At 33.5% G+C, this 14,671-nt stretch overlaps 1 protein-coding gene and 1 long non-coding RNA gene across 5 annotated transcripts; one reads left to right on the top strand and one right to left on the bottom strand.

Moving 5' to 3' along the window:
* Positions 1-417: 417 nt before the first annotated feature.
* LOC123884197 lies at positions 418-7,768 on the bottom strand. Its single transcript, XM_045933241.1, has 3 exons — positions 7,409-7,768; positions 1,769-1,893; positions 418-1,053 (listed from the first exon to the last, which is right to left on the bottom strand). The coding sequence occupies exons 1-3, from the start codon at positions 7,689-7,691 to the stop codon at positions 763-765; spliced, it is 699 nt and encodes a 232-aa protein (XP_045789197.1). The 5' UTR covers positions 7,692-7,768; the 3' UTR covers positions 418-762.
* Positions 7,769-10,107: 2,339 nt separating this feature from the next.
* Positions 10,108-14,056, top strand: LOC123883878. Of its 4 annotated transcripts, XR_006800511.1 has the most exons (7): positions 10,111-10,195; positions 10,308-10,464; positions 12,006-12,150; positions 12,616-12,728; positions 13,085-13,235; positions 13,322-13,438; positions 13,775-14,036. It is a non-coding gene; the product is annotated as an uncharacterized LOC123883878 (long non-coding RNA). The 4 variants fall into 4 exon arrangements; XR_006800508.1 differs by having other exon boundaries at positions 10,108-10,464; XR_006800510.1 differs by having other exon boundaries at positions 10,109-10,464; positions 12,632-12,728; positions 13,775-14,056.
* Positions 14,057-14,671: the final 615 nt, after the last annotated feature.

Here is a 14,671-nt window from a genome sequence, read left to right as displayed (position 1 = left end):
TTAATATGGAAAACAGTTTAAAATAAAAGCCAAGATATTTACAGCGACACCTTTTTTCCATTTTCTAAATGGTGTACTTCAGCTATTGATCGATGGTTATTAGTCTTGTTTAATGTGATTTTAAATTTCAAATGTATCCTAAATTTCCACAGCATTCCCTTTCAACTTTCTCTGGGACGAAATCAGGGTTCAAAGATTTAGGATACAATGGGTTCTGCAATGCTTAAATCAAACATGGTTAATATTCCTCTTTTGGAGTCCACCAAATGGATTTTGTATTTGATATCGTCGCTTTTCCGGATAAAATTCAAGCTCAATACATCAGGGATATAATCACACAAGGAAAGAACATAAACCTATACTATATGTTGCAAACCAAAATCTCCATATGCTCCTGTTTTATTAGAGATAAGATACTTGAATAAAGCAGATTGATGTGAAACACAGAAAAATGAACACAATCTCAACCGTTGGGTTACAAACCCTTATTATTACAACTCCTTCTCAAGTTAATTTCCATCATAAGACAAATTTAATTTTTGATATTACAAAAGTCTTGAAAAAACCAAGTTCTTGGCCTCACTAGCACTTAATACAGTGATTACAGCTCAATAAAGACCTGAGGCTAGTATTTGGCATTCACTTTTCTGTTGAAGATATCTAAGTATACTTTTCAATGGGCAAAACTTAGTGCACACTTTAAATCTATTTAGAACATCCTTTAGTCAGATAGGAAGCAATTAGCAATGCTGGTAAATCTGTTTATCTCGGCGTTTTGTTCTTATCTTCACTTCTTCCTTCTGGAGGATGAGACAGGAATTGCAAGATTTTCTGAATCTGACCAACATCAACCCGGAATCTTTCTGCAATCTGGTGTACATCCATAGGGCCATTGTGATCATCAGCCTTGCCTTCATGCAAGAGGATGATATGGCGCACCTGAGCTACATTCAAAGTGCCTGCTGCAACTGGCCTTTCCTCATATTGAGCAGAATTTGGTTTTGTATTTCGCAACTTTGGCATGGGCCTATTATACTTCTCAACCAGAGATGCCTGTAATAATAATATTATCAAATCGTAAAATGCGTCTCAGTAAACTATGCACTAAAGAAAGTTTGGAAGAAACTTTCAAAAAGGTTTATTTCTCAGTAAAATAAGCATGAACCAAACAAAGAACAACTGTGCTGCAAAGGTTTGACAAATTTGTTATGTACTATAGTATTTGTCCTAGTACCACAAATAAACAATGACAGAAAACATAAACTCAACATTTACTATGATAAACAGTGTCTACATGTATTGGAATATTAATATATTATAAACATAAAGCATACAACAATAAAGTATTTTAAGCAAACATTAATTCATAACATACAATCAGATGTAGGATTACTTTGGCAGATTTATTTTCATCAGAATTACCTTTGAACTTAATACAATATAGAGAATTACGGCATTGGACTCCAAACTATGTAACCAACCCCACCAAGGTTTGGTAGTTTATTGTGTTTGTTCCTTTCATCTAACAGTCTTAAATGCCAATAATACCACCTTCTAAGCCAGCATACAGAGATCAAGATTTAATACTATTCCATCATAAAAGGGTGAATAAGAAAACTATAAAATGTATCTATAAAAAATTATAAAATGGTATAGTTCAATGGTGTAAATATCAAAATTAGCAAGCCTACATTACATGCAACATCAAATACTTTCTGCATCAACTTCAACTACACAACAGGAGTAAATGTAACTTGCACAAACTCACCTCCCCCATTTCAAGTTTTCCCCCAGGCTTTGATGTAATCCTACCAAGCATTTGACCAAGCATAGCATCAAATTTGGGATCTCTTTCTTCCAGGATGTTGTCCAAATTAGCTTTAGGACGATCATCTTAAGCCAACAGATGAAAACACTATCAACAACCATGAAATATGAAAGTAGTATTACAAAACCTCAAATAAATAAACAGTATACCTATGCAGGCATATTGCAAACACACAAATTATGATGAAGGAAAGCCTTCACAGTCAAAAATAAGCTACAGCTAGTAAGAGGGCAAGACCCCAACATGTAGTTGTAACCGATAAAATAGATTCTAGGGACAAACCGGTAGAATCAAGTTCTCAAACTAGGGATTCCAATGATCTAGAATAGAATCCGGTACCAAAGAGAGATTATGCAAAGCATAATATTGAATGAGAGTTTTTTAGAGAAGATAATTTGTTGAATATTGATTGATTGTCAAAATGAGGCACCATGCCTTTAAATACAGCCCTCAGGGCTAAAATAGTAAAATGACATAAAATAAACTATTATTTAAAATAAATAATAATATCATATACTTAATTTCCTGTGACAATACCCTCCCCTTCAAACATCCTTGTCCTCAAGGATGAAAATTTTTAAGTACCATGCTTACTTAGGAGGTAAAGTCTTCCATTTGAGCACAACTAAAGGAACATGAACACTTCCCCTTTCGATCATTTTCCTATGTAGAATAGCCACAATAAGATCAACATTATCAGCCAACTTTCGAAATCTACACTTATACTTTGGAAGCCAATTTTTCAACTTGGTTAAAACTTTAGGAGCATGAAAAATACCCTTGTAGACCATCTTCCTGTGTAAAACAAGTACATATTTTCTTCTTTGATGGGCTAGCAAAAATCTTTGGGTAGTGGCAGATGTGAAATAGACAGTTTCAATATCACGAAGTGGTTTATCAGTAGAAAGAGTTGCCTTTACACATACATCACAGTTGACATAGTGAATAAACTTATCCATCTTCCATAAAAACCAAGGATGGTAATGATTGGCTTCTTGTTCATAAACAATAGCAGCAGCACTCATAACTAGTGTACCAAGGTTCTTCAAAACATTGTCCACATTAGAACACTTTTTAAATTCAGCTCCTGCCTCCGCATGGAATAACACTTATTATGCATTAATAAAACAAATATTGCTCCAACAACTTGTTTCATAGGTGCAGACAACAGTAGCACTAGTTTTTGTGCAATACTAGTAGAGAACTCAATTTTTTTATGCAACAAGGCCTCATATAATACTAGTGCCACACAATTTCCATTTCCATGTGTTCCTAAGACTTCAAAGATTGTGGCATAATTAATCCCAATAGAAGATACCACCATTGTTTCTCTCATAGTAAAAGTATGATCAAAAACTAGTTTGCCCTTTTCATAACAAAATTCTTGATATTGTCCGAGTGCTTTTAACCAAGAATCTCCCAACATATTTCGAAGTACAGTACCATTCAATTTGTAGAACTTATAGTGATAATTCATCATAAAAAGGTATGATAAAGTGATATCTTCAAAGACTTTTGACCAATCATCAAATGTGATAGCAACTTCCTTAATTATTCTATATATTTGAGTAATAAAAATATCCTCTTCATATGTATATATTCTGAACACGGACAGTGAACTCCATAGCTTTAACGCAAGGATAAACGATTTGGCAAAAACTATCCGTTCTTTTTCAGTAAACATAGTGAAAAGTGTATTTGCATAAATGCCTTCCATCAAATAAAACATACCCGAGTGAATGTGTATGATGTTGCCATTCTTTACAAGTGGGATACTCAAGGTCGAGACACCTTCCTCAGCATGGTGTGAGCAAGCCTTTCCAATTGATTTGTTCTTTCTCCAATCCACAAAAAATGAAAGGAAAATTGTATCCGATAAACCCTTCCTCTCAACAGAAAACTTTTGCACTGTGTTTTTATACCTTTCACCGAAAATCCTACATTTGTTTTGGATTATGATGATCTTTGGTACCAATGGCCTGCCTGAAGCTTGTCCCAGCGACGATAGCATCGTTTGCAACTGGGTTATCGTCGGAGATGTTTGTGACGGAATTCAAGAGAACAGACAAGCACTTGACGGTGACGTTCTCATTAGAAACAGAAACGAAAGGAAACACCTCGACAGAAACGAGAGCGACAACAACCCACCGGGATCGAAACATTGGAGATTGTGAGAGCTTAGAGGAACTTTTAGTTGCAGTACCATAACTAGAACATATGCTTTCATATTTGCTTGTTGGTTCAACGATGTGGGTTTCAAATGCTTTGTGGGCATTTGATCAAACACTTGGAGGGTATGTTGTAGTAACCTACAAGAAGCAATAGTTGGATATTGAGTTACTGTGAAATCTTCCTTTGTAGTAACCGACAGAGAGAGTGACGGCGATGGAACAATGCTAAGGTCGGTTAAGAAAGATGAGTCTGGATTTGTGGCGACTTTGTCTTCAACCGGTGCCTTATATGTGGCGTCATCACCGGAGAATGATGGATCGAAGATAGAAGGATTTGAATCAGTGGCAATCTCCTGGTTCATGAATGTGGATATTAAGATTGGGGTTTGCAACTTAACACTGGAAGATTGCTGGAAATCTTCATCAATCCCTTTAACTTCTTCAAGTTTCGAAGGTTGTGGTGCTTCGATGCTGTTCATTGATGAACAACCCTGTCTAGGTACACACATAGGGGTAGACAGCATATTGCTATTTGGGATTTGATTGTTTCTGAGAAAATTTTGTATCAACTTCCTCGTCCATCTCTATCACTTTGAATCGGATGCTTTTATGCTTCAATGCATGATCAACAGTAAAAGGCTCATCACATACAAAACATAAACCCAATTCCATCTTCTCTTCCACATCGAGAGCACTCAAAATTTTCACCAAATTATGTTTTGAACCCATCTTATGCGCCGAATCGAAGGCTCGTGATACCAATTGTAACCGATAAAATAGATTCTAGGGACAAACCGGTAGAATCAAGTTCTCAAAGTAGGGATTCCAATGATCTAGAATAGAATCCGGTACCAAAGAGAGATTATGCAAAGCATAATATTGAATGAGAGAGTTTTTTAGAGAAGATAATTTGTTGAATATTGATTGATTGTCAAAATGAGGCACCATGCCTTTAAATACAACCCTCAGGGCTAAAATAGTAAAATGACATAAAATAAACTATTATTTAAAATAAATAATAATATCATATACTTAATTTCCTGTGACAATAGTGGTATGATATGTTCTGCAGGCAATGTGGAAATAGGAATGAAAATGCAATAGGGTGGAAGATTTTGATGTTCATTGGCTGTTGCGAAGACCATAAGTGCTTGATGGAAAGTTAATTCAAACTGGCTCAAAATGCTCGGTGCTTCAGTTATAAGTTATAACTATTCCACAGTTTGATTGAAATTTGAAACAGTGTAAATTATAGTTTGACCAAAATTTTCACTTCCCCATGTCCTAGGGCAAGGATTAAATCCCTTCTCTTTCCCTTTAAGCTGGTGAAAAGATATAGAGCATTTTTGGATTGACTTATTTGAGCTTATGTACTGGTATAAGCACTTGTGAAACTGTTTGGATTTGCAAGAGCTTATAGAAACAACTCATGACATGTCCATAAGCTCTCCAAGATATTATGAAAACAGCATAGCTTATATGAAAATAGTTTGACTTTATTTTATTCTTTGTTATAGAAATAACATATACATAAACAGAGGATAAGTTTATAGGTTCTACATTCTTGTATTGTGTTGTTCATTCCATTCCTTTTAAGTTTTTAGGTCTCCCGGCTCGATCCAATCTGAGGAGATATGCCACTTGGTTGCCTATTGTTGAGACTTGAGAATATGCGAAAAAGGTTGTCAGGTTAGAAAGTCGCAATTTATCAATTGGTGGTCGGGTGATTTTGATAAATTCAGCATTGAATAGTATCCCCTTGTTTTTCTTGTCTTTCTTTAAAGTTCCAAACAGAACTTTGCATACTTTTGATTATTATTCAGAAAGAAAATTTGGAGGGTTAATTAGGACAATGTTTGCAAATCAAAGGAGGATGGTAGGTTGGTTGTGAAAAGAATTTGGAGATTTTTAACATAGCTCTTTTAAGCTTGGAAGTGGTGATTTCTAATAGATACAAACTGATTTGGTATGACCTCTTGACCCACAAGTATGGTTATCTACCTTCTAAAATTTTATACCAAGATGTTATTGGTTCTTGCACGAAGGTTTCATAATGATGGTGGGGATTATTGTGTATAGGAAATAAATATGATGTATCAGTTAGGTTTCCTAAAAATATTTACACTAAATTTGGTAATGAGAAATATGTTGATTTTTGGAGATAGGTGGTTTGGGATCATCCCTATAAATATGTTTCCACTGCTGTTTGATGCGTCTAGTGCTTAAGAAGGTTCAGTTGCTGAATGGGGTTGTGGTGCCATGGTATGTGGCATTGGAATTTTGGGTTGGATGGTCTTGTGAATGCTGATACTAGATTGCAAGCGGGTGAATTAAGAGGAATGCTTATGGGTTTTCAGCCTGATGCTAATATGTTGGATTCTTGGAAGTGGGTTCATGATAGTGTCAATGGTTTCAGTGTCAAATCATGCTATAAGGTAGTATTTTATTAGGAATCTGCCCATATTTAAAATGATCCGTTTATTAAGAAGGCTTTATCTGTCGCACTTTACCAACTTGGGATGCACCACACGCAAGAGGAGTTATAGACAGTAACTTCAATTTATCGTGTGTGTGTTTTGTTCATAAGAAGTTGAAACTTATTCACATTTTTTTGCATGTCCTTCTGCCAAGTCTATTTGGCATAAGTTATTTGGTTGGAGTTGGACGGGCGTAGCTGATCATCCAGCTTTAGTGAAAGGGAGGTCGGCTAAAAAGGATAAAAATCTGATTCGGCTTTGCTAAAATTCTTATGGTTGATGCGAGATAATGTATTATTTAGAGGTGAAATTTGTGATCTTGGTATGGTTTAGAACTCCATTAAAACCATTTGTTGGACTTGGTTCATTGGCAAAGTTTGTAGAAATTATGTTGGTTTTTCCCATTTGGTGTCGTCACCCTTTAGCATGTGGAAAGCGGTTAATTTGATATTGTTGTATATTATTATGAGTTGGAGTATCATTTATACTCTCCATTATATTTTGCTTATAAACAATTTTTTTTGTTGGTACTAACTGGTTCCCAGGGTAAGGGGACCTAGTAATCCAGAGCTCGGCCGCGAGTTAAGTAAAGTGTGGCCAAAAATTGTTCCCACCATGAATCGAATCCGAACCATTCATCCCAGGGGGGGCTCATTAATTAATTTGTTTATGCAAAATAGTAAATTCCAAAATCAAAACTTTCAACTAAATATAGATATTCACAAAAACTACCACATTGTTCGGGGCCTTAATTTACAAATTCCTCAACAAAGAACAACACCATCTCAAAATAACCCTAATTAGCTACCTTAATCTCTGAGGTACCCACTAACATTTTCGAATTTGTAACAACAAAATTAAACTTTTTTTTAAAAAAAATGGCATAACCTAACGAATTAACCAAAAACTGAAAGAAAGAGAGGTTAACTAACCGTCGTTGAATGATTCTAGTTTGGCGGCTTTTGAGGTCTCAACCGGCTTATCGGTGGCAACCTTGGACGGAGGTCGGTGGTCGACGGCGATCTTGGGTTTGGAGAATGATGACGTGTCAGTTTCAGATGCTGCTCGTATTCTTCCAGATGCTCGACGAAATGCCTGACCCATTGTTGTTGTTGTTGTTATTAATCTTGTTTGCCGCGAAGTTTGATTGATTAATTCATTGAAACACCATTTTGAAAAGGATGAAAGAAAGTTTGTAGTAGAGAAGAGAAGCATCCACCGAGACTGACGTGGTCACGCAAGAACCCAAGTTTCAAAACACAATTTTGAGTTTTTTATTTTATTTTTTATTTAATTCTTTCGGTTCACAAATGAGTTTTTTTTATTTTTTGGGTAAATGATCATTTACCCCCCTGCAAAATAAGCAAATTTTCGTTTACCCCCCTGCACATATTTTTTTTCTGTTTACCCCCTTGCAAAAAATAGATTCCCTCATTTCGCCCCCTGGGTGTACAGCCGGACAAATGACTATGCAAACCTATTGACGTGGCTTGTACATGTGGAAAAAATCATTTATATTTATTTTTTAAATTCCACGTCAGATAATATTTTTTAAAAAAATAAAAAATACTTTTTTCCTACAAAATAAAAAAAAAATCTGTTTTGTTTCCCCAAATTTTTTTAAAAAAATTCCTACAAAAAAAATATTTCCTCCCAAAATAAAAAATAAAAAAAGAATTTTCTTATTTTGCTCCCAAAATAAAGATTTACTCCGAAATAAAGTTTATTTCCGAAATAAAAATTTTAAAGATTTATTTTCAAACTTTTTGAATTAAAAAAAACATAATCTTTATTTTTTAAAAACAAAACTTTATTTTTTGTTATTCTCTTTGAATTAAAAAAAATAGAAAAAGATTTTCAAAAAAAATATAAAATAGAAAAACAAGTTTTATTGGTGTTTTCTTCTTCTATCAAAACCATTTGCCCTAAAACTAGAAAAATATAAAGAAGCAGAAGACAATAATGAAGTAGAAGATGATTTCGGCGACTGAAGAAGACGACGACGAATACAATCATGACGGTGGAAGCAAACGATTACGGCGAAGATTCTGTTTTTTTTAATTCAAAAAGATTTGAAAATAAATCTTTATTTTTGGAGTAAAATAAGAAAATTCGTTTTTTATTTTATTTTAGGAAAAAAATACTCAATAATTTTGTATGAAAAAAAAAGTTATTTCTTGGAAATGTTTTTTAAAATTTTGAAAAAAAAAAATTCGTTTTCTAAATTTTGTAGGAAAAATAATTTTAATTTTAATTTTTTTAAAAAAATATTATTTGACGTGGAATTTAAAAATAAATATAAATGATTTTTTTCCATGTGTACAAGCCACGTCAGCAAATTTGCACAGTCACTTGTCCTGCTGTACACCCAGGGGGCGAAATGAGAGAATCTATTTTTTGCAGGGGGGTAAACAGAAAAAAAATCTGTGCAGGGGGGTAAACGAAAATTTCCTTATTTTGCAGGGGTGTAAATGATCATTTACCCTTATTTTTTTTATAAAATATAGATGAGGTGGATAAGGATAACTCTGATAGATTTATAAATAGTTTTAAACCGGCAGGAGAATAAGAACTAGGGATGGCAACGAGCGTCCATGAGTGCGAGTTTGACACTTACTAAATTCACACTCGAAATCATCACTCAAACCTAAATTCAAAGGTTGTTCGGGTAGCAAAACAACACTCACGCCCACACCCATTGGGTTCAGGTTTTTTCCACACAATCCTGCAGTACATTTGAAAATAATTTACAAATTTAAGAAATTAAATTTAAACGTAGACTTGAATTAAATTACAACTAAAATTAAGGTCTTCAAAGGAAATTCAAACATAGACTTTCAAGAAATTACAACATAGACTTTCAAGAAATTAATGTACAACTAAAATTAAGGTCTTCCAAGGAAATTGAGGGAGAGTATGAGGGTAATTAGGTGATTATAAAATATTTCTGATGGGTGTATGGGTTTCACGTGTGGATTTGACTAATACCAAACCCACACCCATATTATCGGGTGTCACCCGAACCCAAACTCAAACCCAGTCAACTCGAACTACTAAAAAAATGCAAATTAGTGACAGAAATTTGTGAGGGAACCAAATCTCTCACTAATTGTGACGGAATTAATTACGAAATATTGTAATTTTACATCAGTGAGGGAATCTGTGGTGGATAAATCCGTCACAAAATATCTGTCACCAATTCCGTCACAAATTTGATGAGATTAAATATAGTGAGGGATGTTGTGACATAATTTATCCCTCATTAATTATTCCGTCACAAATTCCATCACAAATACATATGACATTAATTTTGTGAGGAAAATATTCCCTCACAAACAATATTTATGAAAATTATGAAATCTTTTTTTTTTTTTTTTCTAAAATCTTACTTATTATTATATATTTACTTTGATAAGATTAATTATTATTTAATATTATCAATAAAATATGATTGATAATTTTAATAATAACTATAACTATTTTTATTCAAAATATATCTGTTTTTTTTTTAAATATTCAAAATATATACTTCTTAGTATTAATATTAATATGCTTAAAAAAAGTAATTATTATTAAAAAAAAAGGAAAAGTAATAGACAAACCAAAATAAAAACACTCAAAAGCGTGAAACCATAATCAATATTCGCAAAACCCAGAATTACTTAAACCCTTATTCTCTATTCGTTCTCCACCGCGGCCGATTCGTGTTGCGATACAGTGTAAGCACGACGAAGGTTCATCGAACTTTCCGATTATGAGCGTTGTTTATCTCAGATTAATGTTATTTTCAGTAAAATCCCAAAATCGTTGAATCAGAGCAAAATCACGCAGGAGAAAAATTGGAGCTAAATTACGCTGGATAGAAATCGGAGCATGTTGAGTTTACACCGGAGTGAATTACGATGAATCACCACACAATTTTCGTTTCCACTTTGTTCTCTTCTTCTTCGGTTCTTTGGAACTGAATGACGCTGAAGATTTCATCACTGTAAGTGAAAATCTCTCTCTCTCTCTCTCCCTCTCTCTCTCTCTCTCTCCATTTTGTACTTCCCTGAGATTAAATCTAGGGGTGATCGCGGTGCGGTTTGGTTCGGTTTTGAGCATAAAAGTCATCCTAACCGCGAGATAAAAATGCATGCGGTTCGGTTTGGTTCGGTTGATTTTTAAAAAGTCATCCAAACCAAACCAAACCAAACCAATGCGGTTTGGATCGGTTCGGTTGGTGCGGTTTAAAACATAACGATTGTACCGAACAATTTTAAGCATAAAAAAAAAATAAAAAATTGAAGTTTCAAAATAACATTGTAGTACCAACAAAAATTATTTATCCAAAATAACATTATAGTAACTTACAATTTTAAATATATAAAAAAATTGAATTTTCAAAATAACATCACGGTACCGATAAAATTTGTTTATTTAAAATAACATTACAACACCAAAATAAAATTTCAGTACAAAAAATAAAAACAACTTGAAGTTCGATTAATTTGGTCGACTGACTTGGTAATTGGGCATGTATATTGGAATATAAATATATTTTCTTTTACGATATTGGAATATAAATATATAATAGTAACTTAATGCGGTTTTTGCGGTTATCCGCGGTTTTTGCGGTTTTTGCGGTTTGCGGTTTTGCGGTTTGCGGTTCAGTAAGAAAGCCATCCAAATACATCCAAACCAAATGCGGTTTTTGCGGTTTTCGGTTTGGTTTGGTTCGATTTGCGGTTTTACTTTTGGATTGGTTCGGATACGATCACCCCTAATTAAATCGTTGCTAAGATTTTTCTGTGTTGAAAATCATGAAGTCTGATATAGGATTTGTGTTCATTTTCGATTTTCATTCTGTTGTCTAATTGCGTGGTGATGATTTTAGTTGCTGACATTTTTCTGTGATTGGTGTTTGATTAAGTGATTTTTGCAAATGTGGTTTCTAATATTAGTAAAGGTTAATTAAGAAATTAGGGTTAAGTGTTCTGGTTGAACTGTTTTGACTTGAAATATAGCCTAAATAATTTTGAATTTTTGATTCAAATGATGAATTGCACATGGATGCATATTATGAATTTTTTAAATTATGATGTCTATGTCTGTTATGCTTTTGTGACCTCTTGTTATATTACATGCTTTGGTGATAGTTTCTGAACAGAGATTAGGAAGTTGTAGTTTATAGAAGTAGGCCTTTGTTATGTTTAGGATTAGGTGATCTGTGATGTGATTTGGTTAATCTAAGACTAGTTTCAAGAATGAACTATGAAAATTAGTGAGACCTGGTTTTTAAATTTATGGAGAAGGTATGGTTTAAATGCAAAAAACAGATGTTTAATACTTGTATATGTGTGTTTTTATCTGTTGTAAGGTGACTGCAAAGTGCAAACTATTAAAGTTGAGCTCATTGAGAGAACTGACATGTTGATTTGGCTATAACTGACAAACTGTGTTACTTTGACAGAACATGCCTTACCTTATGAAGGGATGCCAAATTGTATATTAAATGAATATTGAGATGCTTACTTTACTTATTGGCAGGTTTCTACTTCTCGATATTCCTACATAATTGCCAAACATGCAAGTTTGTCGTAAGATGTCACGATCACTACAAAGATTTCCTCAAGATATAATCATTGTAGTTGCCTCACAGTGCTGCATTGTCTGCTCTAGAATTTTTTGATAGGTATTAATTTCACTTTGATTTATTAGTCAATTACATTGATTTTCATAACCTAAGAAAAATATGAATAAGATAAATGACAATGAAAAAGATGAATATTTCATTGTTCATAAGCTTGATGTGGATAGAATTAGAAGAGCTAGTAATTGACTATTAATTGAAAATATACAAAATACTTAAAGTAGTAAACTGATCCTACTGATCTATAAGCTAAGACTTACTAGAATTATTCATTTGTGTATGGTGGCATGGTTTGTCTCTTATTTGTCTGAGTTGCGTTAGTTACTTATGTAGTTTCATTGGGATGTGTAGGCAGCGGTAAGTGCTTCGGCAACTAGTTACTTATGTTCTTTTCTCGTTTCTTCTCCTATTTATTCAATGACTTTTGATTCCCCTTGTTTCTTGTCTTCTCCTATTCTTTTAGTTTGGTTGCAAAATATACTAAACTGATGTGTTAATGTTGTGCAGCGTTTGTGTGCTACAGGATTAAACTGAGGTTTGGCACATCTCTCACTCTCTTCATTCTCAAACATAGAAAATCCACACAAAGGTTCAAGTTATTGATATCCATCTAGTCTAAGGTATAAACTCAAATACTCCTCTTATGTCCAATAACTTATAAAAGTTAGGTTTGATAATAATGTCTATATAATGTAAAATTTGATATGTTATGTTATCTATGACTACCAGTGAGTTTGTCTCACCACCACAATAGATGTAAAATATTGTAGCTACTGGAAGTGGTTTCATCTTACTCTTATTCTTTTCCTTCATTTTCTTTATTCATACAGTATTTCAGCAATAATAAAGATTGGTAATGGAATGAAGGACCATACTATATAGTCCTCAGACTATTTAAATTACTCTCATTTATATTCATAAATGTAGTTTATTTTCTTCATACAATTCCAACCTTTTTTATGTTTAATTTTTGCAGAGCGTATAGGTTGATACAAAGACATATACTTGCAACTGTTTGTTTTGGATAAATATGATACTTTCAGTTTGGTATCAAGTTTCGAAGCATAAATTCAGTGCTTGTAAGGCTACACAAGATCATTATGTTCAAATCTCCAATATCTTCAAGGGTATAATTTATTATTGACATTTAGGCTCTAACTTATTATGTTCTGAATTGTATGAGCTTAACTATATAATAATAACTTTTCTTCAGCTTTCATGTTTGTTGCAGGACATATCAATACTGTCGAGAACTAAGTTGCTACCCCCGAATAAAGTTTCCAATAAAACAGGGAGAGGATAGAGAAAGTTCACTCAATCACTTAAAATCGTAAGTAGTCTTATCTACATATCCCCCCCCCCCCCCCCCCCACTTAATATATGATGTTACAAATATTTAGTGACTATTATTTAGCCATAAGTAGTTCTGACATATATAGGATATGGAGTATCTGTTTCTCCATGATTCACATAAATGTGTTTAAATGTATTTAAATTAGGCTTCATTTGAGGCTCAAGTAGGGTTTTGAACTTAGAAAAGCTTAGTGTCAAGTTTTCAGTAATGAATTGAGGAACATAGATTGATTTTTGTTTCCATGCATATAATTATTACAAATAGTCAATACTTTTTGGATTTAATTTATGGATGGATGCTGGCTATTTTCAGGGAAGATAGTAGTGAAAGAAGGAACCAATTGTTGTGGATCTTGTCGGAGCCAAGGGAATGATATGGATCTATTAGTAATTTGTTTGTAATTCTATTATGATGTAGGCTTGATTGTGTCTATATCTATTAGTAGATTATTTTGATCTTTCATTCTTTGTTTAGTATATTTCAATGTTCTTTAATTGCTAGTTACATTCATGATTTATTTACACTTTTTTGTATAGTTTGTTATAATTTTTGCTGATTTTAATGCATCAATACTTATGGATTCAATTAAAAAAATGCTTCGCATAAAATGGTTTAGAAAATGATTTATATGAAACCATTTTAAAATTAAAATTGAGGAAATTAGAATTAGTGAGGGAATTTGAAATCCGTCACAAATGTTAGTGAGGGAACCTCATGTCTGTCACAAATATTTGTGTGGGAATTTGAAATCCGTCATAGATTAGTGAGGGAACTAAAACCCGTCACCATCTAGCGACGGAAATAGTAGTCAGTTATTTGTGACGGATCTATATCGGTTGTGACAAATTTTTCCGTCGCAAATTGTGATGGATTAAAAATTCCCTCACTAAGCGTTTGCGACGTTGAAAATGTTTACGGATTTTGATTTGTCGCTAAATCCGTCACTAAATGTGTTTGCGACGGAAATTTGGCACATTAGTGACGGATTTCGTCCCTCTCTGAAGTTAGTTTTTCTAGTAGTGATCGGATTTTGCCCGTTGACTTTGGTGTGGGTTCGGGTGGGTTTCTCGAGTTTGAGTTTTTCTGCCATCCTAATAAGAACAAATGATTTCTGTCATGGACAATCGACGACGCCCCGTACTTATAGTGGATTGTCCTAGTACAAATCAAAAGGAATATGTCTTATTTTATTTGACTATCATTGTCCAA

Source organism: Trifolium pratense, linkage group LG5, assembly GCF_020283565.1.
Source record: "Trifolium pratense cultivar HEN17-A07 linkage group LG5, ARS_RC_1.1, whole genome shotgun sequence".
In the NCBI taxonomy this organism is placed as follows: domain Eukaryota; kingdom Viridiplantae; phylum Streptophyta; class Magnoliopsida; order Fabales; family Fabaceae; genus Trifolium; species Trifolium pratense.
The sequence above is the reverse complement of the archived record's forward strand: the minus strand, read 5'-3'. Positions and strand labels throughout refer to the sequence as shown.